Below are 21,739 nucleotides of genomic sequence, written 5' to 3' on the forward strand. Positions count from 1 at the left end.
TGGGGCGTTCTCTCCCGACATTCGGGATGTAACACCTCACCTCTTAGCGTTTACCTAAAAGAATGTGACTTTTGCAAGTGCCTTTGACTATTAGGCCTGTTACACCCGTACAAACGAATGAACATGCCTCACGACTGGGTGAGTGATCTCTCGGTTAAACTGCTTGCGTATTCAAATTCCTTTCTCATGTAAGCTGCCCCTACAGCTCAGCCTATCTCTAAGCAAGCCGTGATATGTGATTTCACTTAACATTACATAGCACATCACATTGGCATTTTAAACATATTATTAATCATAGCCCCTCTTTCATCTGACATATATATAAAATCTTATTTTATTATAGAATGACTCCACTCGTTCTTTGGAATCTTGATGTCTCACATCAAGTTTGTACTTAAAGTAAGATTATTGGTTATCATATGTCTGGCATTCCAAGATGAATGTTTGTAATGAGAATGCCTTCTTCTTTTAAACCCTGCTACATATAGGCATATACCAATGTGATGCATGGGTTTGTGTGAAGAAAAAAATAATTGTTATAAAAAGGTTATATGTTCGTAATCACTATCTGTAAAACATATTTAAGTTCAGATTCACTTTCGGGCATCATAATTAAAATTACCAATGCTGATACATAGGGGATTTCAATTATGTAGGCTGCAGTGTATCCATGTAATCCAGAGGTTAGTAAAATACATGGAATTCCAGGATTTCCTGGAATCTCCATCCCACAAATCAAATGGGTTCTATAATCAAGATTGTCTTTGGTCTAGTAATGCCTGAAATTTGTTGTTCAGATCTTAGTTATATTTTCAGTGCATGTATATTAATTTACCACATTTCATAGATTTGTTTTGATTTTATTTCAGGTTGTTGCCAAAAATTATGAATGGTGGTATTGCTGGTATTGTTGGTGTGACTTGTGTATTTCCGTTAGATTTAGTGAAAACAAGACTTCAGAATCAGCAAATTGGACCAAATGGAGAGCGCTTGTACAATTCTATGTAAGTATATATCTTTTTAGCCCTAGTTATGTGTCATATATTGTATCATATTCATAAATTGATAACATTAGAAATTAAATGTTAAAATGATAAGCAAAGTAGGCCAAAAATTTTCTTTGAATGACGTCAATATTTCACAGGTTAAGTATACAGTGGTGTCATGTGATGTCATTGAAACCTCAGAAGGTTACGTGTTTGTCAGATAAAGCTATTACATTAGAAAAGGCTCTTCCAATTGAGGAGGCAAGGCCAAGCTCAGTACTGTATAAGCAAGGATAATATTTAGACGTCAAGTAAGAATTTCGTGACAAGGAAAATCTATTGGCTGTGGAATGATTTTCTTTAGTATTGTTTGCTTCAATACAACCCCATCAGTTGTGTATGTACCAACATTTATGTTCTTCAGATGTCCCCAGGCTCAACATTCTTGTTTTCTAACAGACAATAGAAGAATAGTGGTTGTCTGTGTCTTGTACCATTCGGAGCTTCAGGTGCTGATCGATGACTTTCCTAAATTTTTAGTATTATTCTAACAACTGTCTGATTATTCATTAGTTGTTTCATATCCTTCTTTTCAGCCATTTTCTTTTTTTTGTTTTCAGTAGCTGAATGTTCAATGTGAGATTTTTATATCCTAAAATGCAAACTCATGGGTACTCACCCACAAGAAGTAAGAGCTAGTTGTGACCAGAATATCCAGCATTCTTCAGCTTTGAGATAACTCAAGGAAGCCAGGTGGTAGTAGTTGTGACAAGAATGCTTCAAGGAAGAGTGACAAAATTTTTTGGGTCTGTAAGCCTGCTTGTCCTGACCAGCACATTAAAGATTCAAAGAGAATGTGCATTGATAGGTTCAGGGGCCATGTGATGCCTGGTAAACAAGGAAAAAGATGAACCAGAGTTAACCATGGCTGCAGTTTGAGGCCTTCTTCTCAAAAGTCTTCATGTTTGTGCTCCAGACATAGTAGAATCCCAAGAAGGGGATGTCAATTGCAGAACTTTAAACCAGTGCACAATGAAATGACCTGGCCAGTCATATTTTTTACCTTCTGCCATTCATTGTAAATGTCAGACATTGATGTGGATATCAGGCTGAAGATGGACTAATAGAAGTGCTGCAATTGACCAATTACCACTCAAAACCAGTTTTTGTTGTGTGATCAGAGAACTTTAGATGCTCTTGTAGCCAGGGTTGTTTGCCACAGACACATCGCCGCTCTGCTATTATGAAGAGCCTTTCAAAGCAATCCATCTTCGATCACTCCACCTTTAGTCACATTCCCATTAATGAAGATCAACAGGGCAGAGCACTTTCTTCAAGAGTTCTTACCCATGTCTAACTGGTAGAAATGGGTATTGGGAGTTGTTAGTTCATGGCTGACTAAAGGAGCCAAGTCAATAAAGGACATAACCTAGGCCAAGAGGATGTTTTTTTTCAGCCACAATTCCTTCATACACATTAGGATGGTGATATAACTTTTGGATAGTGTGGTTTTGAAAAAACTTAATGTTGCCCCATCCTGTCTCCCTCAGTCACTCAGAACCTGAAAGTATCAGTTCTTCGAAATTTATTCTTGTTCTTGAAGAATGTGGTGAAGGAGCTCCTGAACAAGTTGGCCTCTATCAACCAGGACAGTGATCACCATTGTTGATAACATATTAACCTCTTCCAGGAATGGAAGTAAACACCTAAGAAGGAGTCAATGTCCAAGGTTGTCTCCAAATAGTGAGAACAGGAAGCAGTCCCAGAAAGGCAGAACCTATGGCAAAGTTCCCAAGTAAGGTAACCATTAAGAAATAAGTGGATTATTCTTCCAGTTCCCCTACAAGTGAGTGTTTATATCAAGAAATCCTGGAGATCAAGTTAGTAGGTAGGAGCATTGTTGGGTGTTATAAATCATCCTTTTTTTTTTTTTTTTTGAGAAATCTTCACCCCCCCCCCCCCCCACCACATTGCACCAAATAGGCTTTTGTAGTACAGTTGCACTGGTGAAGGGTTCCAAACATCCAACTAGGGGAGGTCAGGGTTGCTGAAGCTGATGAAGAGTGGGGTGTGAGGTGGTTCTCCTGTATTCTACAGATTAATGCGACAAGAGGGCAACTGAATTATTAAACTCTGCCTACCAAACCGTTAAGTGTATCAAACCATCTTCAGAATGGGTTTTGAGCAGTTTGCATGGTGATCCAGTAAGAAGAACATCACAGTATTCCTGTAGTTAAAGGGGGTGCCACTATCATGAAATACATTATTTTGACTGCATGGTTCAAGAAGGTATTTCAGTTTTTATTTTTTTCTACCTGGTAACTGTCTTTTATGTCTTTGCTCAGACTTGGCACCAGCAGCTGTATGTATAAGCATACTGGAACAGTATAAGTTATCAAAGGTGATTAGACTGCACTGTTGGAGAAACCAGCATTTAATCAGATTGGTTCTGAGAAGTTTTGGTGCTAAACTTCAGAACATTTACAGTAAAATGTGGCCCCTTCCACCCCTGCTTGCTGATGGATAGAGAAGGTGGTTTCTTCAAGAAATGTTAAATACTTCACCATCTTTGTTTTAACCATCCTCCGTGAGGTCAAAACTCCTGCAGCACTCAGTATTGGCTGGATATTTTCAAAAACAGTGAAGCTTTGGTTCAGGATAGACAAACATCCCTTCTAAACTGAAAGTAAGTTCGTTGACTATGCACTGCCACAGTGGAATGGCATGCCCCATCTTGGAGTTGAGGTGGTCAGTGCTGGGATGTTTGATTGCCAGGAACATTTCACTCTTTTAGAATATTCCTTCAATAAAGACTGAATTATAGTTTGCTAACATCTTTGAGTAGGAGAAAGAGCAGATTGATTTGTGATGAACTCGTTATTTTTGGTTACCAGCACCAAAGACATACTTGCTCATAATAGAACAGATGTTGGGCAGAAGTTGTGGTGGAGACTACGCTTCTTGACTTGGGTCAGAGGATTGCAGCAAATTCATGGATGATTCTGTCTTCAGACTTCAGGAACTCTCAGGCAGAACTCAAGGATAAAACTTATTGAGTTGTTTGCCTTCAAGATGGCCAAATGCCCAGTGAAACTTTTTTTGCTGGGAGTTTGGTAAAATGATCCACCACCACCACTTTCATGTCACAAGTGTTTGTTGTCATCAGTGTTCCTGTCTAGGTTACAATTTAACAAATTTTCAGGTTTAAGCAGCAGTGACAGCTTTGTTCTTGTTTGTTGCTTCACTTATTGGCACACCATAAAGCCCTTGAAAGCACTGGAACTTATGCATTCTTCTGCTTCTCTCAAGATGTTTTTGCACCAAGATCTCTCTTGCCCTGAAGAATTCTTTTTGCAGACCAAGACCTGAATAAGAATTGAATTGATGTCTGCTGGGAAAAATACATTTAATGTATGACACTTACCTGGCAGGTATATATATAGCTATATTCTCTGTTCCACCTGGCAGAAATTTTCAAAACTCGCGGCAATCGCTAGTAACCTATTAGTAGTTCAGGCAACCACCACCCCGTTACCGTGGCGCTAGCGCTAGGAACCGTTCCCAATTGGGCCAGATTTTCTCTGCCAGCCGAACCGGCAACATTGTTGGTGGTTCCCTGCTAGAATTTTCATTCTCGTTGCTGACTGATCTTGGATTTTGGTATTGTACTCGGAAACGTTAGCTTGGCATTCGCTTTGGATTGTTCTTTAAGATGTCTGACTCTGGAAGTATGTTTAGAGTGTGTGTAAAAAGAAAAAGGGGTGTAGGTAAGATAACTGCCGAAAGCTTCGGTCGACCCTCATACCGTTTGTAAGAAATGTAGGGAGAATGTGTGTACTTGGGAGAATAGATGCATTGAATGTGAGAATTTATCAGAGAAGGAATGGAAGGTCTTTATGAAATACGTTGAGAGACTGGAGAAAGATCGTGTAAGGAGATCTGTTTCTCGTAGTGAGAAGTCAAATTCTTCGAGTAAAAGGAGTGATTGTATTTCCTCTCCAGCTCCTTCTAATGTAGAATTTGGTAGTTCCTTCCTTCTCCCCAGGTATCTCCTGCGCCCGCTGCTGTATCGGAGGAGACGAACGATACAAATATTGTGAAAGTGTTCGCTGCCCTTGCGTCCATGGGCGACCAGATACAGCGACTTACAGACAAAGTTAGTGCTTTCGATGTCAGTGAAAGTGTAGTGGAGGGGGCGTCTGATCGTCTCTCTCGTGCTCCTAGACCTAGACCTCTGTCAAGCTCCCAGACCCAAGGGAGAAGGCATGTCGACAGTCGAAGGGAGGCGAGAGAGGTTTTGACACGGTCAGGCGTCCCTTCGAACAGTCCTGTTGCAAGTTCCCAGGCTGTTGCAGTTCGCCACAGAAAAGGCGTAACTGGGAAGTGTGCGTCCTCGGAAGGTTCGACTTCCGAGCGAGAACGTCGGTATGCAGTGGTGTCTCGCCCACTCAAGAGGACGTTCAGGACATCAACTGCTCTCGAGAGACAGGTGCAAGATAGTGAGGCTGGAGTAGTCTGAGGTGTTGTCATCCTCGGAAGACGGGGAAGCAGTACCGATCAAGAGGAAAAGGATTTTTCGTGCTAGAGAGGACGCAAATCGCACTGGCGATATACGTCCGTCTCGGCATGGTATTGCCTTGGGAGAATCGCCTCCATCTTCTTATGGATCCTCCCCTCGTATTTCTCCGTCGGGTAGAGTACAAGATCGCTCTCCTTTAGGTCGCAGTCCAGCTCGTAATCCTCGTCCTTCGTCGTCTACCATTCAGGAGGATGGTACGAAGCATTTCTTACGGGAAATGCAGTCCAAGTTGGCAGTGTTGGTGAAGTCTTGGGATGCTCCTGAACAAGCATCTTCGAGGCGTAAGGACGATTTCCTTCCCATTAAGTCTTCGAAAAGGGAAGACAAGGACGCGTTCGCCGAGGACGCAGGGCGCACTGGCGCTAGGAGGAAAATAGTGTCGGAAGAAGCAGGACGCAAACGTCAGGACGCGGGACCAATGGTGGACGCAGGACCGCAGGCGGCAGGAAGCAGGCGTGTCTACGATGGACGCAGGACGCAGGCGGCAGGACATTGAGAGGCGGCAGGACGCAGACGCATCGGTAGCCGCAGGACGCAGGCGGCAAGACATCGAGAGGCGGCAGGACGCCGATGCCTCGCGAGCCGCAGGACGCAGGCGGCAGGACGCTAGTCCGTCAACGAAGCGTCAATACGACGACGACTTGCAAGATATTTCTTCAGCAGAAGAAGAGTTGGAAGTAATTGAAGAAAAGAATACAGAACCTTCTTCAGATTAATAAGGTTCTGACTTCACGTCTTATTGCTGTTTTTGAGGGGGAATTTAAACCGACAGCTCCGTTATCCCCCTTATCACAGTTTTCCAGACTAGGACTCCAAAGAAGTCCTCCTTCCTGAAAATGACGATGTCAATTTCGGCAAAGAAGGCCCTTCAACGGGTGAATGACTGGATGAAGGACAAGAAAGAAGCGGGAAAATACTCGTTTGTTTTTCCTCCAGCTAAGTTAGCTTCTAAATCAGGAGTATGGTACGCTACTGGAGAAAGTCTAGGCCTGGGAGTACCTGCCTCCTCCCAGGGGGACTTCTCCAGTATAGTGGACAGCTCACGCAGACAGGCGTTACAGTCGGCCAAGGTCTGGTGGACGTCCTCGGAATTTGACCATCTATTTAAAGGGATTTTTAGGACTTTCGAAGTCTTTAATTTCTTGGATTGGTCTTTGGGAGCGCTAGCGAATTCCATAGGAGAAGAGGATTCGCAGGACTTAGAAACAGCTAAGAGCATTATGTCCTGCATGGATAAGGCTCTTAGAGACGGAACGAATGAGCTGGCTTCGTTATTCACAGCAGGAGTGCTTAAGAAGAGATCGCTGTTGTGTTCGTTCGCCTCAAAAGGAGTTTCTAACTCTCAGAAATCGGAGTTACTGTTCTCTCCCCTTTCGAAACAGCTGTTTCCTTCAGAGGTGATTAGGGATATAGCTCTATCCCTTTCGCAGAAAGCCACTCAAGATCTTCTTTCGTCTTCGGTTAAGAAGTTCTTACCAACCAAGTTGGTGAAGAAGACGCCAAAGGAGACTAGACCGTCGCAACAGCCCTTTCGAGGAAGAACATTCACTCGACCCGCATTTAGGGGTAAGAGAGTACCCGCGAAAAGAGGAGCCAAGACCCCCTCTAAAGAATGAGAACTCGGTCCTCCAGACGACAGTGGGAGCCAGACTTCAAGGTTTTTGGGAAGTTTGGCAACAAATGAAGGCAGATCCCTGGGCTGTCAACGTAGCTCGGGAAGGGTACAAGATTCCTTTCGTGAAAAGACCTCCTCTCGCAACATCTCCGAGAGCCCTCGGGGCAAATTACAACGATTTAGAGAAGAAAGCGGCTCTGTGGGAGCAGGTAGCTTCCATGCTAGAGAAAGGAGCAATAGAACCTGTTCTGGATCACGAATCTCCGGGATTTTTACAAACCGTCTGTTCCTGGTTGCAAAGTCCTCGGGAGGTTGGAGGCCAGTGCTGGACGTAAGTCAACTGAATCTTTTCGTAGAAAAGACCAAGTTCACTATGGAGACGAACGATTCAGTACTGGCAGCGGTACGTCCAGGGGACTGGATGGCGACTCTGGACTTACAAGACGCATACTTTCATATTCCGATTCATCCAGGAAGCAGGAAGTATCTAAGGTTTGTGATTCAGGACAGGGTCTTTCAGTTCAAGCCCTATGCTTCGGCCTTTGCACAGCCCCTCAAGTATTCACGAGGATGATGTCCAATGTGGCGAGATGGCTACATTTAAGAGGGATCAGAGTGTCTTTGTATCTGGACGACTGGTTGATAAGATCCCAGTCGAGAAGTCAATGTCTGGAGGACGTAAGTCAAACATTGGACTTAGCAAAAGACCTAGGTCTGGTAGTGAATATGGGAAAGTCCCATTTGGAGCCCAAACAACAGATAGTTTATTTGGGGATTCAGATTTCGGCAGTGACTTTTCGGGCTTTTCCGTCCCCCGAAAGGCAAGCCCAATGCATTCAGAAGGTGCAGGATTTTCTAAAGAAAGACCGATGCTCTGCAAGAGAGTGGATGAGTCTACTGGGCACACTCTCTTCACTAGAGAGGTTCATTTCTTTAGGAAGACTGCACATGAGACCTCTTCAGTTTTTCCTGAAGGATTCATGGCCAAGAAAATCGCAACCGGATTCCTTCCAGTTTCTAATTCCGACCGAAGTAAAGGAGGAATTAAAGTGGTGGCTAACTCCAGGCAGGTTAGCAAGAGGATGTCGCTTCAGCAGAAGAACCCAGACCTCGTCTTTGTTTTTTCCGACGCGTCGGACGCGGGTTGGGGAGCGACATTAGGCCCTCAAGAGGGTGTCGGGACTTTGGAACAAGGACGAAACAAAGTGGCACATAAACAGGAAGGAACTGTTGGCAATTTTCTTGGCTTTGAAGCACTTCAGAGAGTTGATTCGAAACAAGACAGTGCAGGTCAACTCGGACAACACCACGGCTCTGGCATATATTCGGAAGCAAGGGGAACTCATTCTTTTCCCCTTTACAATCTGGCAAAAGAAATTCTGCTTTGGGCAGAAGAGGAAAAGGTCGTGATACTCACCAGGTTTATACAAGGAGAGAAGAACGTGGGTGCGGACCTGTTGAGCAGGAGAGAGCAACTTCTCTCGACGGAGTGGACGTTGCACATGGAGGTTTGCCAGAGCCTGTGGAAGTGTTATGGGGCCGTCCGGTAGTGGATCTGTTTGCGACAGCCAGAACAAAGAGGTTACCAACCATATTGCTCTCCGATTCCAGACCAGGAAGCAGTGGCGGTAGATGCGTTCTTGATGGATTGGTCAAACTTAGATCTGTACGCTTTTTCCTCCGTTCAAGGTGCTGGGGAAAGTGATGAAGAAGTTCAGGGAGAGCAAAGGAACGAGGATGACCTTAGTAGCCCCGTTTTGGCCGGCCCAAAGTTGGTTCACAGAGGTACTGGAATGGACAGTAGATACGCCAAGGACTCTTCCTCTAAGAGTAGATTTACTCAAACAACCCCACTTCGACAGTTTCACAAGAATACCCTCGCTCTGGGTCTGACTTGCGTTCAGGACTATCGAAGCGTCGGGGGTGGTCAGAGCGAGGGGATATTCTAGAGAGGTGGCCAGTGCAGTGGCTAGAGCCAGAAGAACCTCCACAATCACGGTGTATCAGTCGAAGTGGGACAATTTCCGGAAGTGGTGTAAAAACAGGAAAGTGTCTTCATCCAGTACCTCTGTGACCCAAATCGCAGATTTCCTTCTTTACTTGAGGAAGGATTTACACTTGTCAGTTTCGACAATTAAAGGTTATAAGAGTATGCTAACCTCAGTGTTTAGACACAGGGATCTAGACATCTCGAATAACTTAGATCTGAGAGATCTGATTAGGTCGTTTGGGACGAAGAAACAATCAGAAGGCAGGCCACCTGCGTGGAACCTGGATGTGGTCTTGAAGTATTTAACTTCTAGCAAATTCGAACCGTTAGAGGAATCCTCTCTGAGAGATCTTGCTAAGAAGACTATCTTTTTAGTAGCATTGGCAACTGCTAAAAGAGTTAGTGAGCTTCAGGCCATATCGAAGAAGGTGGGATGGAGACACGGCAATGCAGTGTGTTCATTCCAAGAAGGTTTCTTGGCCAAGAATGAGGATCCAGCTAATCCTTGGCCAAGATCCTTTGAAGTTTTGGGTCTAGCTGAATTGGTCGGTAACGAGCAAGAAAGAGTTCTCTGCCCAGTGAGAGCATTGAGATGTTATTTAGAAAGAACAAGAGTTATCAGAGGGAGGTCTGATGCTCTGTGGTGTTCAGTTAAAGACCCCACTAGACCCATGACGAAGAACGCTCTAGCCTTTTTCATGAGAGAGTTAATTAAAGAGGCTCATATGTTTGTGTGAAGAGCAGAGCTTTTATTTTGGTATTTTGAAAGTGAAGGCTCATGAAGTAAGGGCAGTGGCGACTTCATTAGCTTTTAAAAAGAATTTAGCCCTCAAGGAAATTATTGAATCAACATATTGGAGAACTAATTCAATATTTGCGTCTCATTATCTTAGGGACGTTCAAACAACCTTCGATAATTGTCAGACGCTAGGTCCATACGTGTCCTCGGGTACAGTATTGGGCAAAGGAGTTACTACCCCATAACCTTCTTGTAAGCTAGTTGTTTTTATTAGGTGATGGTGTTTGTGTTTCTTGGTCGTCTGAGAAAAGGGTGCGGTACTTTTCTCAGTTGTGTTGTATTATCGGGTGATGGTGTGTGTGTAGTTCAGGTAAATGATCTGTTACTAGCTTGAATGCCGTGGCATAAGAGGGCTGTAAGGATCTGTCAACACATTGGTCACGTCCAGTTGTCAGTTCCAGTCTTAGCTTCTTCAACAGACAGGACACTTCCTTGTTGAGAGCTACTAAGTTTAAGCAGGCTTAGAGGCAGGACCTATGAAGTCAGCTACCTTAGCAGGTAAGGAACCTGGAGAGTTTTAATAATATTTTAATAATATTTTTTATACTCTAAGAATGTTGCTGTCCTTGACCCACCTCCAAATGTGTCAATCAGCTATATATATACCTGCCAGGTAAGTGTCATACATTAAAATGAAGTTTTTATGATAAAACGAAGTTTAATGTATACTTACCTGGCAGGTATATATAATTTAATTCCCACCCGCCTCCCCTCAGGGGACAGGTTCAGAGAAAATCTGGCCCAATTGGGAAACGGTTCCTAGCGCTAGCGCCAGCGCCACGGTAACGGGGTGGTGGTGCCTGAACTACTAATAGGTTACTAGCGATTGCCGCGAGTTTTGAAAATTTCTGCCAGGTGGAACAGAGAATATAGCTATATATATACCTGCCAGGTAAGTATACATTAAACTTCGTTTTATCATAAAAACTTCATTTTAGATTCATCCTTCTTCAAAATCCCCCTACCAGAGAGGAGCCGATCCAAGGCCCACTCCCCGCTACCACTACTACTAGCGCCTCTGGCGGCATCCTTTTCGTTAGCACTATCCAGACCGCACATGTTTTTTTCTTGCTCTGTGTTGTGCTTGCACTGGATTTATCTTATTTCATCATGGAACATCAACCTATTGCTGCATCCAAGTTAAGTACTGCTAGAAATGTTTCATGTCGATTTTAGCCGGGCAAGGGCCCGTTTAACCATTTTATTGTGGTTATTAAAGACGGCGTCCCGGACGACTTTGTGCAAGGCGGCTCGCTCCCATGTGTTTCATTGTTTCGTGCTACTCTCGGTCTCCTATACCGTTTGTGCTTGAATGATTTAGCAGTACATGTTTATTACTATGGTTATGCATTATTGACGTGCTATTATGATTATTTAATCATTTATTTTAACACGGGGGTTCTTTTGAGTTCACACAGGCTCGTAGCCTACATCACTCCTATCAGCTTAGAGTTCATGCATTCATGTTCCTTTGTAATTAGGTCTATGATAGGCTCCATATAGGACTTACGTCCTTTCCTTTGGTCCTGAGCTACCCTGGCCACCGCCCTACGTTCCTACGTATCAGCATAGGCCAGCTGCTTTGAGTTGCTAGGTCGCCCTCCCTAGGTTGGTCCGACCCAGCTTCTCCAGGACTTTTCTTTCTCTTATCCTCGATTTTCTTCCTTCTCCCCCGTGTTTTGTTAGGATGTTATTGTATTCATGCTTTTTGAGATGGTTCGAGCTGGCCTAGGCCACCTGTGATCGCATGGTCTTTCTCACCGCATGGCTCACTCCATGACCGAGAAGAGGGGGAGATACGCTCGTTCACTTTGTCCCTGGCAACCGATCCGAGCTCCCTCCCTTCTTCCCCCCCTCCATGCGGGGGATACGGGAGTTAGTTGGGGGACACGCGGTGCTGGCTTGGCTCTCACCGCTCTCATCATAGAGTACTGGGGGGGGGGGGGTTCCCTGCCTGGCCGAGCCTCGGTTGGCCACCAGGCTCGGTTGCGCTCTGATCTCCTCGGTTCTCGGGCCGAGCTCTCCTATCCCGAGTCACCATCCTTCCCGCTCCGGCGGATCGGGGCTCCGGCATCGCCAGACCCCAAGGCCAGTGACTGTAGGAAAGCTCCGGCATCTTTTTATACTTGATATATGTTTATGTTTATTCTTTACATCCATTGTTTTAGTCTAAGTTGGCGGAGACCCCGCTCACCACCCGGGTTTCACCACCTACTTATTCTAATGTTAAGTTTTTACGGCGGAGTTATCCACCCCGCCACTAATTATTGGTCCCCCCCCCTGCTCCTCACCCGCCGTCCTAGTACTCCTCGCTCCGGCGTATAGGTTAGGTACTACTATCTCGGTGATATTTTGTCCTCCGGCAACGCCGGAGACGCACTGATTCAAGTTTTACCAACCCTATCGGACACTCACCACGTTACACGGCAGAAGAGCAGGTAGAGACTAAGCCTTAAAATTGTCTATGAACTCCGGTGCACTCCGGTGTTATGATATATCACATCATGGACTTAGTCCAGAAAGTTAGTGTTGATACTCGTGTATCATTTCACTTACAGGCTACCCACTGTCAGGAGTCGGGCTGCAACGCCGTTCTCCAAGACCCCTGTGGGCACGAGGTCTGCCGGACCCATGCTACCTGTGCGATCCGGTACGGCGATTTGGCAGTTTGGCACCATGAGAGCTGCACCATCTGTTACGAGCTGGTGGATCAGGTCTCCTCCGGAGTAAGTACATCTCTGGATACTAAACCTTGTCACATGTAATTTATTGGCCTATATAATTCGTGATATATCATTTACTATACGTAATTTAAGTTAATCTTAAGTAGCCTTAAGTATTACTTCTAACCCTCTCTTTTAGGGTGCTCAGGCGGTCAGGGACAACGCTCAAACCACTCTGAAGGCCTGGGTTGGCGGTTTCGGTTGCAACGTATCTAAGGGGCAGCCGTACATTTTGGACAAGAAGATGGCCACCCTCATTTTCCCTGGCGGAAAACCGACCTCTTACGTCGACCCAGAAGCGGCGGCTCCTCTGATCGCCACTATTCAAGAACAGGTGGCTCTGGCTTCGGAGGAACCTGCGAACTAAGAAGCCCTGGAGGAAGTAGCAGCTCTCAACCTTGACCTCGAGCCCATGACGGTAGACGCCGCAGGTAGGAATGTAAGTGAGGCAGGTTTAGTGGGGGCTCAAGGTCTCCCCTTGAGCCCATCTAGAGCTTCTTCTCCTACTGCATCTTCTTCTTCTTTCCAGGGATTCACCGGGGATGGGCAGTCGGTCAGACCGAAGTCCGCCCAGGTGATCCGTAAAGTTAAAGGCAAGCGTGAATACAAGACGCTTCAAAAGACGCTGTCGAAGAAGTCAAGTTCTAGTGGCTCTCAGAAAACTTCGGCTCACCATCCCGGAGGAGAGAAGCCTAGAACGTCTTCGTATTCAAAGGGCTCCAAGGTTAAGTCTTCTAGGGACAAGGCTCAGCTCTTCCCCGACCCTGAGCCTTCGACCTCTACAGGAGCCCGTCCTAGGACCCCCCAAAGAGAAGGTGGAACCTGTTCCTTTCGACACAGACACCTTTACTGCAAATATTATGCAGCAAATGGGTAGTTTCTGCGGTTGGAACTTGTCCAAAAACAAGTTCCAGGAGATGTTCACGCAAATCTCATCTTCTTTGGAGGAGTCAGGCCAGTCAATCCGAGCCATTTCGGAGAGGCTGGTCACTCAGGAGAACCTCATCGCAGGTCTCCGTGAGAACCCCGTGACAGGTCTTGCGCACCCCGGCATGGCAGTCCAAACCATGCCGGACTATAATACTCTCCCCGCTTTCACGGCAAGTAATCCCTGGAGGATTTCTTCCTACACTCCCTTCAAGGACGGGATGCTGACGTTGGAGGGCTGTGGAACTCGAAGGCTTGAGGACTTCGAGTTTCATCCGGCAGATCTGCAACCCCCCTTCATCGGGTATGCCCGCCATACGGAAGCGGCCATGAGGAGAGAGGACAAGATCCCAAAGGAGACGGTCATCCTCTCCCCGGATCAAGCCCAACGTGAATGGCTTAGGAGCCTGGAAGATTGGGAGTGCATCAATACCAGGGTCCAAGCATTTAAAAGCGCATTCACAATCTTCACAGTGGACGGGGAAACGCCCATCCCGTTCACTACGAAGGTAGCGGAGCTCACGATGCAGGCCGCGATGAGGGATGAGCCAATGCCGCAGCTCCGGGAAACAGAGCCTACATCGCTCCTACTCCCTGGAACAGAAGATCTATGGTTGGATCTCCCGGCCACCTTTTCGGTCGGGAAGCTCAAACCAGACTGCCATCACGCAATTTAGCGAGAGGCTACCCAGGCTTCCGGACAGCCTCATCCAGGCTGAATTTGACGCCCGAATGAGATTGTCCAGGTCCCTCAATACGCTTGTTATGACGGAGGTATCATCTCTGATCTACGGAGATGAACCTGTGTTTAAGATCATAGCTAAGTCACAATTGCATACAATGCAGTGTGACTTATATGATTTTATCATAGCAAGACGAAATTGTCGGAAGCATGTCCTGGCGGAGGCCACCATCCGACATGAGGCCAATAAGTTATTGGCTGCTTCGATCTGGGGTGCTGATCTCTTCCCAGAGTCGGTGGTGAACTCGGTTCACTGCGAGGCAACCAGACTCAACCAGAGTCTGAAAGTTCGCTGGGGTTTAACTAGTAAGAGGAAGTCAGAGTCGGCCTCTTCAACCAAGAAATCTAAGAAGCCTAGGAAATTCCAGCCTTTCCAGGCTCCTCAGCAACAGGCAGTGATGCAGGCGGTTCCGGTATCACAAGTACCGCAACCGTCTACCTCCAAGGCACAGCCACAACAACAGTTTCTGCTGGTGGCGCAACCACAAGCACAGGCTTTGACCTCCTACGCTGTCTCCCCGGCTTTCAACCCAGTATTTGAAAGCCAGTCCTTTCAACCTTTTAACAGGTTCGGCAGGGGTAGCAGAGCTAGAGGTGCCTTCCGCCAGAGAGGCGGCGGAAGAGCATCCAGACGAGGTAAACACTTACGAGGAGGTCGCGGGACACGCCCTTCCCCGAGCCAGTGAGAACCCTCAGGTTGGAGGGAAACTGTTCCTCTTTCGACACAGATGGAGGTTCAGCAACTGGGTGACAGAGCATTGTGTCCAAAGGTCTAGGTTGGAGCTGGATCAAAGGTCCCCCTCCATCCAAAACCTTCCATCAACAACCAACAGCGGAATTGATGGAGTGAGCCCAAGAACTCCTTCAGAAAGGAGTAGTGTCAAGAGTCAAGCATTTAAAGTTTCAAGGTCACTTGTGAGCGTGCCAAAGAAAGGCTCAAACAAACTAAGAATAATTCTAGACTTGTCCCATCTAAACTTATTCATTCGTTGCGACAAGTTCAGAATGCTGACCATCTCGCAGGTGCGAACCTTACTACCCCGTGGGGCCGTCACCACCTCTATCGATCTTACAGACGCATACTATCATGCTCCAGTAGCAAGACACTTCCGCCCGTTCCTAGGTTTCAGACTAGGGAACCAGGCATTCTCCTTCAAGGGCTCAATGTAGCCCCCAGAATCTTTACAAAATTGGCGGAGACAGTCGTTCAAGAACTCAGGTCTCTGGGAATAATGCTAGTTGCGTATCTGGACGATTGGCTCGTTTGGGCCACAAGCATCGAGGAATGTCACAAAGCAACGGTCAAAGTAATCAAGTTTCTGGAACACCTAGGATTCCAGATAAACAGGACCAAGTCCCGGTTGGGCATTCAGTGGGACTTGAACTCACACACACTATCAATTCCGTCGTTGAAGAGGAGAGAAATAGCCAAAGCAACCAGACAATTTCTCAAATGCAAGCAAATGTCTCGGAGGAACCAGGAAAGGATCCTAGGCTCTGCCCAATTTGCTTTGATAACAGACGTTCTGCTAAAAGCAAAACTCAAAGACACGCCTCCGCCCCTGGACGGAGTCAAGAATTTGTAGAAGTCAATTCCTCTTCAGTTCCCTCCGCTGGCACTAGTTATCCACACAGATGCGTCACTAAGCAGCTGGGGAGGGTACTCTCAGTACAAAAAGGTACAAGGAACCTGGTCCCTTCCATTCCGCCAGCTCCATATCAAAGTACTGGAAGCTATGGCAGTGTTCCTCACCCTGAAAAAACTTCATCCAGCCAAGAAATCTCACATCAAGCTGGTGCTGGACAGTGCAGTGGTAGTACACTGCATCAACAGGGGAGGCTCCAAGTCAAGCCATGTGAACCATGTCATGATAGCCATATTTTCACTGGAGCCAAGAACAAATGGCACCTGTCCGCCAACACACTAGCGGGAGTAAGGAACGTGATAGCGGATGCGTTATCTCGCTCAGTCCCACTAGAGTCGGAGTGGTCCCTGGACAAGCAGTCATTCAATTGGATCTGTCAACAAGTCCCGGGGCTTCAGGTGGATCTCTTCGCCACGGAGTCGAATCACAAACTCCCTTGTTACGTGGCTCCCAACCTGGACCCTCTGGCTTATGCCACGGACGCCATGGCTATAGACTGGAATCAATGGAAGAAGATTTACATCTTTCCCCCAGTGAATCCTCTTTTGAAGGTTCTGAACAAACTCAGAACGTTCAAGGGCCGCATTGCTCTAATAGCCCCCAATTGGCCCAAGAGCAATTGGTTCCCACTACTATTGGAATTGGGACTCCGACCTCAACGGACTCCCAATCCCAAGCTATCACAACTAGTACAAACGAAGACTGTGTACGCTTCCTCAGGAATTCAGAAAACCCTAACTTTATGGACTTCATGAAGTTTACGGCAAAAAAGGGATGCAACATCGACCCTCAGAACATCCTATCTTAGAACTCGATAAACGGGAATCAACCCTACGTCAGTAGTTAAGAAACTAGCTATTTTCCTGAGGAATTCTGAAACTCAAACCATGACAACCAATCTGGCCATATCCTTTTTTAGGTCACGTTTGAAAAAGGGTTAGCAGCGAATACTATTACTACTATTAAATCTGCACTCAAGAAAATCTTCCAGTTTGGTTTCAAAATAGACCTAACAGACTCTTATTTTTCATCTATCCCTAGGGCCTGTGCTAGACTCAGGCCATCAGAGAGGCCTAAGTCTGTGTCATGGTTCTTAAATGATGTTCTCAAACTGGCCTCAGACACTGATAATGAATCATGTGACTTTTTACCCCTCCTGAGGAAAACATTATTCCTTTTTAAGTCTAGCTTCAGGAGCCAGGGTATCTGAACTGTCAGCTCTATCTAGAGACTTAGGTCATATAGAGTTTCTCCCTTCAGGAGAAGTTTTACTTTCTCCAGATCGTCAATTTTTAGCTAAAAATGAGGACCCACTAGATCGGTGGGCCCCGTGGAAAATTCTCCCTTTTCCTCAGGACCCATCCTTATGTCCAGTTACTGCCCTAAGAGCATACCTTGCTAGAACGGCCCTAAGATCTTCAGGCCCTTTATTTATGAGGGAAAAAGGTGGCACTATTTCTTTAAAAGGAATAAGGCAACAAATATTATGTTTCATTAAACAAGCCAACCCAGAATCTATCCCCCGTGTACATGACATTAGGGCAGTGGCTACCTCAGTTAACTATCAGCATATGAATTTTGACATTCTGAAAAAGTATACAGGCTGGAAATCTCCGACAGTGTTCAAACGCCATTACCTCAAGTCCTTAGAAGCACTTGAATTTCCAGCAGTGGCAGCGGGAAATACAGTTTCTCCTGACACTGCTTAAGTAGTAGTAAGTAGCTTACATCTAGATCTCTCCTCTCTACTTGCCTCACTGACATTCTTGCAGTGGCTCTGCCACTATGTAGCCTTTGTCGTACCTTGGATGCCACATGTTGTACATAGTTGTGATGTTTCCTTGTTTTTTACTTTACGATTAATCACACTTTCAGTTATATTGTATCTAATTTTAAGGTTAATCATAAGTTACTGTATTTACTCTTAAGTTTTCAGTACAATTGTTTTTAATTCATAATTTAATTTTAGATTATACTAATTAACCTTAATTGTTTTTCATTTCCCCTACAATATTTCTTTGTACTCCATTGTTCCAAGCTTGTGGCCATTTCTCTGGTACTATTTCACATAGCGACACGGGCTGGGCCCAGAAAAGGGATTTTGACGAAGGAAAAATCTATTTCTGGGCAAGGGCCCGTGTCACCCAGTGAAATCCCACCCTTCTCTTGTACCCCCCCTTTTTTGGCCCAAGCTTGGGTGCTAACTCCAAGGATGCCGTCAGAGGCGCTAGTAGTAGCCGTAGCGGGGAGTGGGCCTTGGATCGGCTCCTCTCTGGTAGGGGGATTTTGAAGAAGGATGAATCTAATGGCAAGAGACCCCTGGTAGTGGTTTCACTCGCCCCAGAAACCATACCGACACCTTTATATAAGGTGAGCGAGCCAGAATATTCTGGCATTTCCATTTTAGCTTTTTCTCTGGTATGTTAGCATTAATTTACCTTAGAAATGTGTGCTAAAGGGACATTTCACTGGGCGACACAGGCCCTTGCCCAGAAATAGATTTTTCCTTCTTCAAAATCCCTTTATTGTGCATTGGTAACAAAGATAGAACTCCTGTAAACTTATCCGATCAAACACAACCTTAGATAAAGTTGAGAGTAATCATTTTAATAAAAAACTTCAGGTCTTGAAAGAATAGTTTACTGCTGTTTTCACGCTGATTAAAGATAACGCAATGGTAAAGCTCGTACTATGAGGAAATCAAGTGAAAATAGTGAACAGAATCACGTAATTTTCCTTACACAATAAACATGCCCACAAAGCAATCTGTTAACGAAAAAAATAATTTAGTTCCTGAGATGTATTAAATTCATATTTCAACTTAAAATTAACACGTCTTATAATGAAAAGTTGACCTTGTCTCATATAAGTAAAGTACAGGCAGTCCCCGGCTTACGACGGGTTCGGTTTACGACATTCTGAGGTCACAATGCTTTTAAATTATATTAATCAAAAATTTTTTCCAGGTATGTGACGCATGTTCCAGGGTTACGACACTTACAACACCAATCTGACAGAAGAAATATGACTAAAAATGCAAAAAAATAAATATTTTAAGGTTTTTTTGATGAAAAATGCAATAATAATGCAGTTTACATAGTTTTTCAATGCATCCAAAGCATTAAAAGTATGGTTTTAATAGGATTTTTGACGATTTACTGGCTTAAGACAATTTTCGGTTCACGACACGTCTCAAGAACGGAACCCCTGTCATAAGACGGGGACTGCCTGTATGTAGATTTTCTTTTATGCTAACAAGAAGCAAAACAATTCGCTCTGATTTCAGTTATATACAACTAAATAAACTCTTATTCACCTTCAGCTGATTTCCAAACCAAAACATTGACCGTTCTGTTAGTGTTTTATGATACAATACGTTTTATGAGAATACATACAATATAATAGGATAGAGTAATATGTAATTTTTAAAAGATTCACGGAAAAGATGCATATTTGTTATGTTTTTATTCCATAATTATATGTAGGTGTCAGTAGTCTGATAGGTATCACTCAATTATGCCAATATCAGTCTGAATCTGAGTCCGATTTACCATGGTATCTATCATCGTATACACTAGGCTAACTTGTTAATGTTATTCAATTTCTCTTAGTTCTGAATTATCAGGAGCCAGTATGCATTGAACCTAGATAATTAGCTGAAATTAATCATTACTATGCCATATACAACAACAAAAACTAATAATAACAATAATAATAATAATAATATCCTTTATTTCAGTTCAGGGCCATATACAGTAGGTCCCCGGGTTATGACGGCTCCGGCTTACAACGTTCCGAGGTTACGACGCTTTTTTCTTAAATTATTGCATTGAGAATAATGCGCCCTGGGTTACGACGTTTGTTCCGACGTTACGACGCTGACGCTTTCCGACGCTCCGAGTTAACAACGTTTTAAAAAACGCATACTATGATAAAAATCCTTTATAGTTTAGCACAGTATATTAATAAAAATAAGTTTCTGGTTAGATTACAACAAAAATTTTGAGGTTATGATGATTTTCGACACTTTCATGTCGTATTTTTCGATGTTTTTTAGTGACGTCTCATATGCGGAACTAGTTTCCGAGCAAATGATTACATACTAGCTTGCGATGCGCAAAGTTTACATATAACAGTCCAAAAGCACAAATAATGAAAAAATCATTGCTTGTTTCCAGTAATAATAACAAAACAAAGTTTCTGGTTAGATTACAACGCAAATTCCAAGTATCCAAAGAGAGACATTATCCAGTAATTTGATCAGAGAGAGAGAGAGGCGTCTTCCGACGCTCCGAGTTAAGGACAGAGAAGTGTTCGTTTCATTAAACGGCCTCTGACTCATGCCAGTAAATGTTTTGTTGATACTAATAATATAAGCCTATTTAAAGATAAGTTTACTTTAATTAGTCATATGATACGTAAATAGTAATCAACTGTTCTTGTAGCCCTCAAGATTTGGCAAAATCGAAGTATCCAAAGAGAGACATTATCCAGTACACTGGAACCTTGACATACGAATTTAATTTGTTCCGTTACCATCGTCGTATATCAAAACAGTTGTATCTCAAAGCATTTTTTCCCATTTAAAATAATGTAATATGTATTAATCCGTTCTAACGCTATGAAACCACACCTAAACACAGCTAAATTACATATAATATACACAATTTATACACAAATAAAAAACGAGTAATAACACACATAATGCTTAAAAAATAACTAAGCACTGTGATAAATGATAATAAATGTTAATAAAATCAATAAAAAAAGAAAGGAATTTTACTCACCACAACGAAAGATGACGTGAGGCCAGCAGGGGGAGGAGGTAGGGAAGGGTTGCAGGGAACGATTTGTTCTCTTTTTATTTACGTATGTACACTAATAACTACGTAATAAACACAAATGAAATAACATTGCTAAACTAATTTTTTTTTTTTTTTTTTAATCAGTTTGTAGTTTAGAAATAATGGTGATGCCTTTGGAAGGTTTTTATAACTTCCTTCTGCTTGATGATCGTGGATATTGTAGAAGGATTTTGACCATACTCGTTTGCTATAATTTCATGTTTTGCTTCCATCGACATCATTTTCTTGAGTTTTTTCTTATCACCTGCTTTGTCTTTAGCTTTGGGACCCATGGTTAATAATAAAATAGACAAAATAACACGAAATAAGCACAAATACAACGAACTAAACAACGACGTGTTAACGATGCAGCACCAACAAACAAACACTGAACGCCATTTATCGGTCGCCTATACAACTGTCACTCATCTCAAAATCGTATCTCAAATATTTTGTTGTATATCAAAGCATATTTTCGCAAATTTTCTGTTGTATCTCAAAACATTCGTATATTAGGGCAATCGTATGTCAAGGTTCCAGTGTAATTTGATCAGAGAGAGAGAGAGAGGGGCGTCTTGGCAACAATGGTCTCGGGGATTGACGTAACGTTTATTTTCTGAACAGATAGGACAGAGAAGTGTTCGTTTCATTAAACGGCCTCTGACTCATGCCAGGAAATGTTTTGTTGATACTATTATATAAGCCTATTTAAAGATACGTTTACTTTAATTAGTCTATATGATACATAAATAGTAATCAGCTGTTCTTGTAGCCCTCAAGATTTGGCAAAATCACTCCAGGTTGTACATAAAACTTCAAGAATGTAGTGTCACTAGAAGATTACAATAGTTTTTACCTTCAAGAACCAGCATTTTTTGATGAAAATAA

At 44.0% G+C, this 21,739-nt stretch overlaps 1 protein-coding gene across 1 annotated transcript in view; it reads left to right on the plus strand.

Annotated features, from left to right (window-relative positions):
- LOC135217581 (mitochondrial glutamate carrier 1-like) overlaps positions 1-21,739 on the plus strand; it is an 86,659-nt gene that overhangs the window by 35,845 nt on the left and 29,075 nt on the right. The window contains exon 4 of the mRNA XM_064253547.1: positions 870-1,004. Within this exon, the coding sequence (XP_064109617.1) occupies positions 870-1,004 (135 nt within the window). The remainder of the gene's footprint in view (positions 1-869; positions 1,005-21,739) is intronic.

This window comes from Macrobrachium nipponense, chromosome 7 (genome assembly GCF_015104395.2).
Source record: "Macrobrachium nipponense isolate FS-2020 chromosome 7, ASM1510439v2, whole genome shotgun sequence".
NCBI lineage: Eukaryota > Metazoa > Arthropoda > Malacostraca > Decapoda > Palaemonidae > Macrobrachium > Macrobrachium nipponense.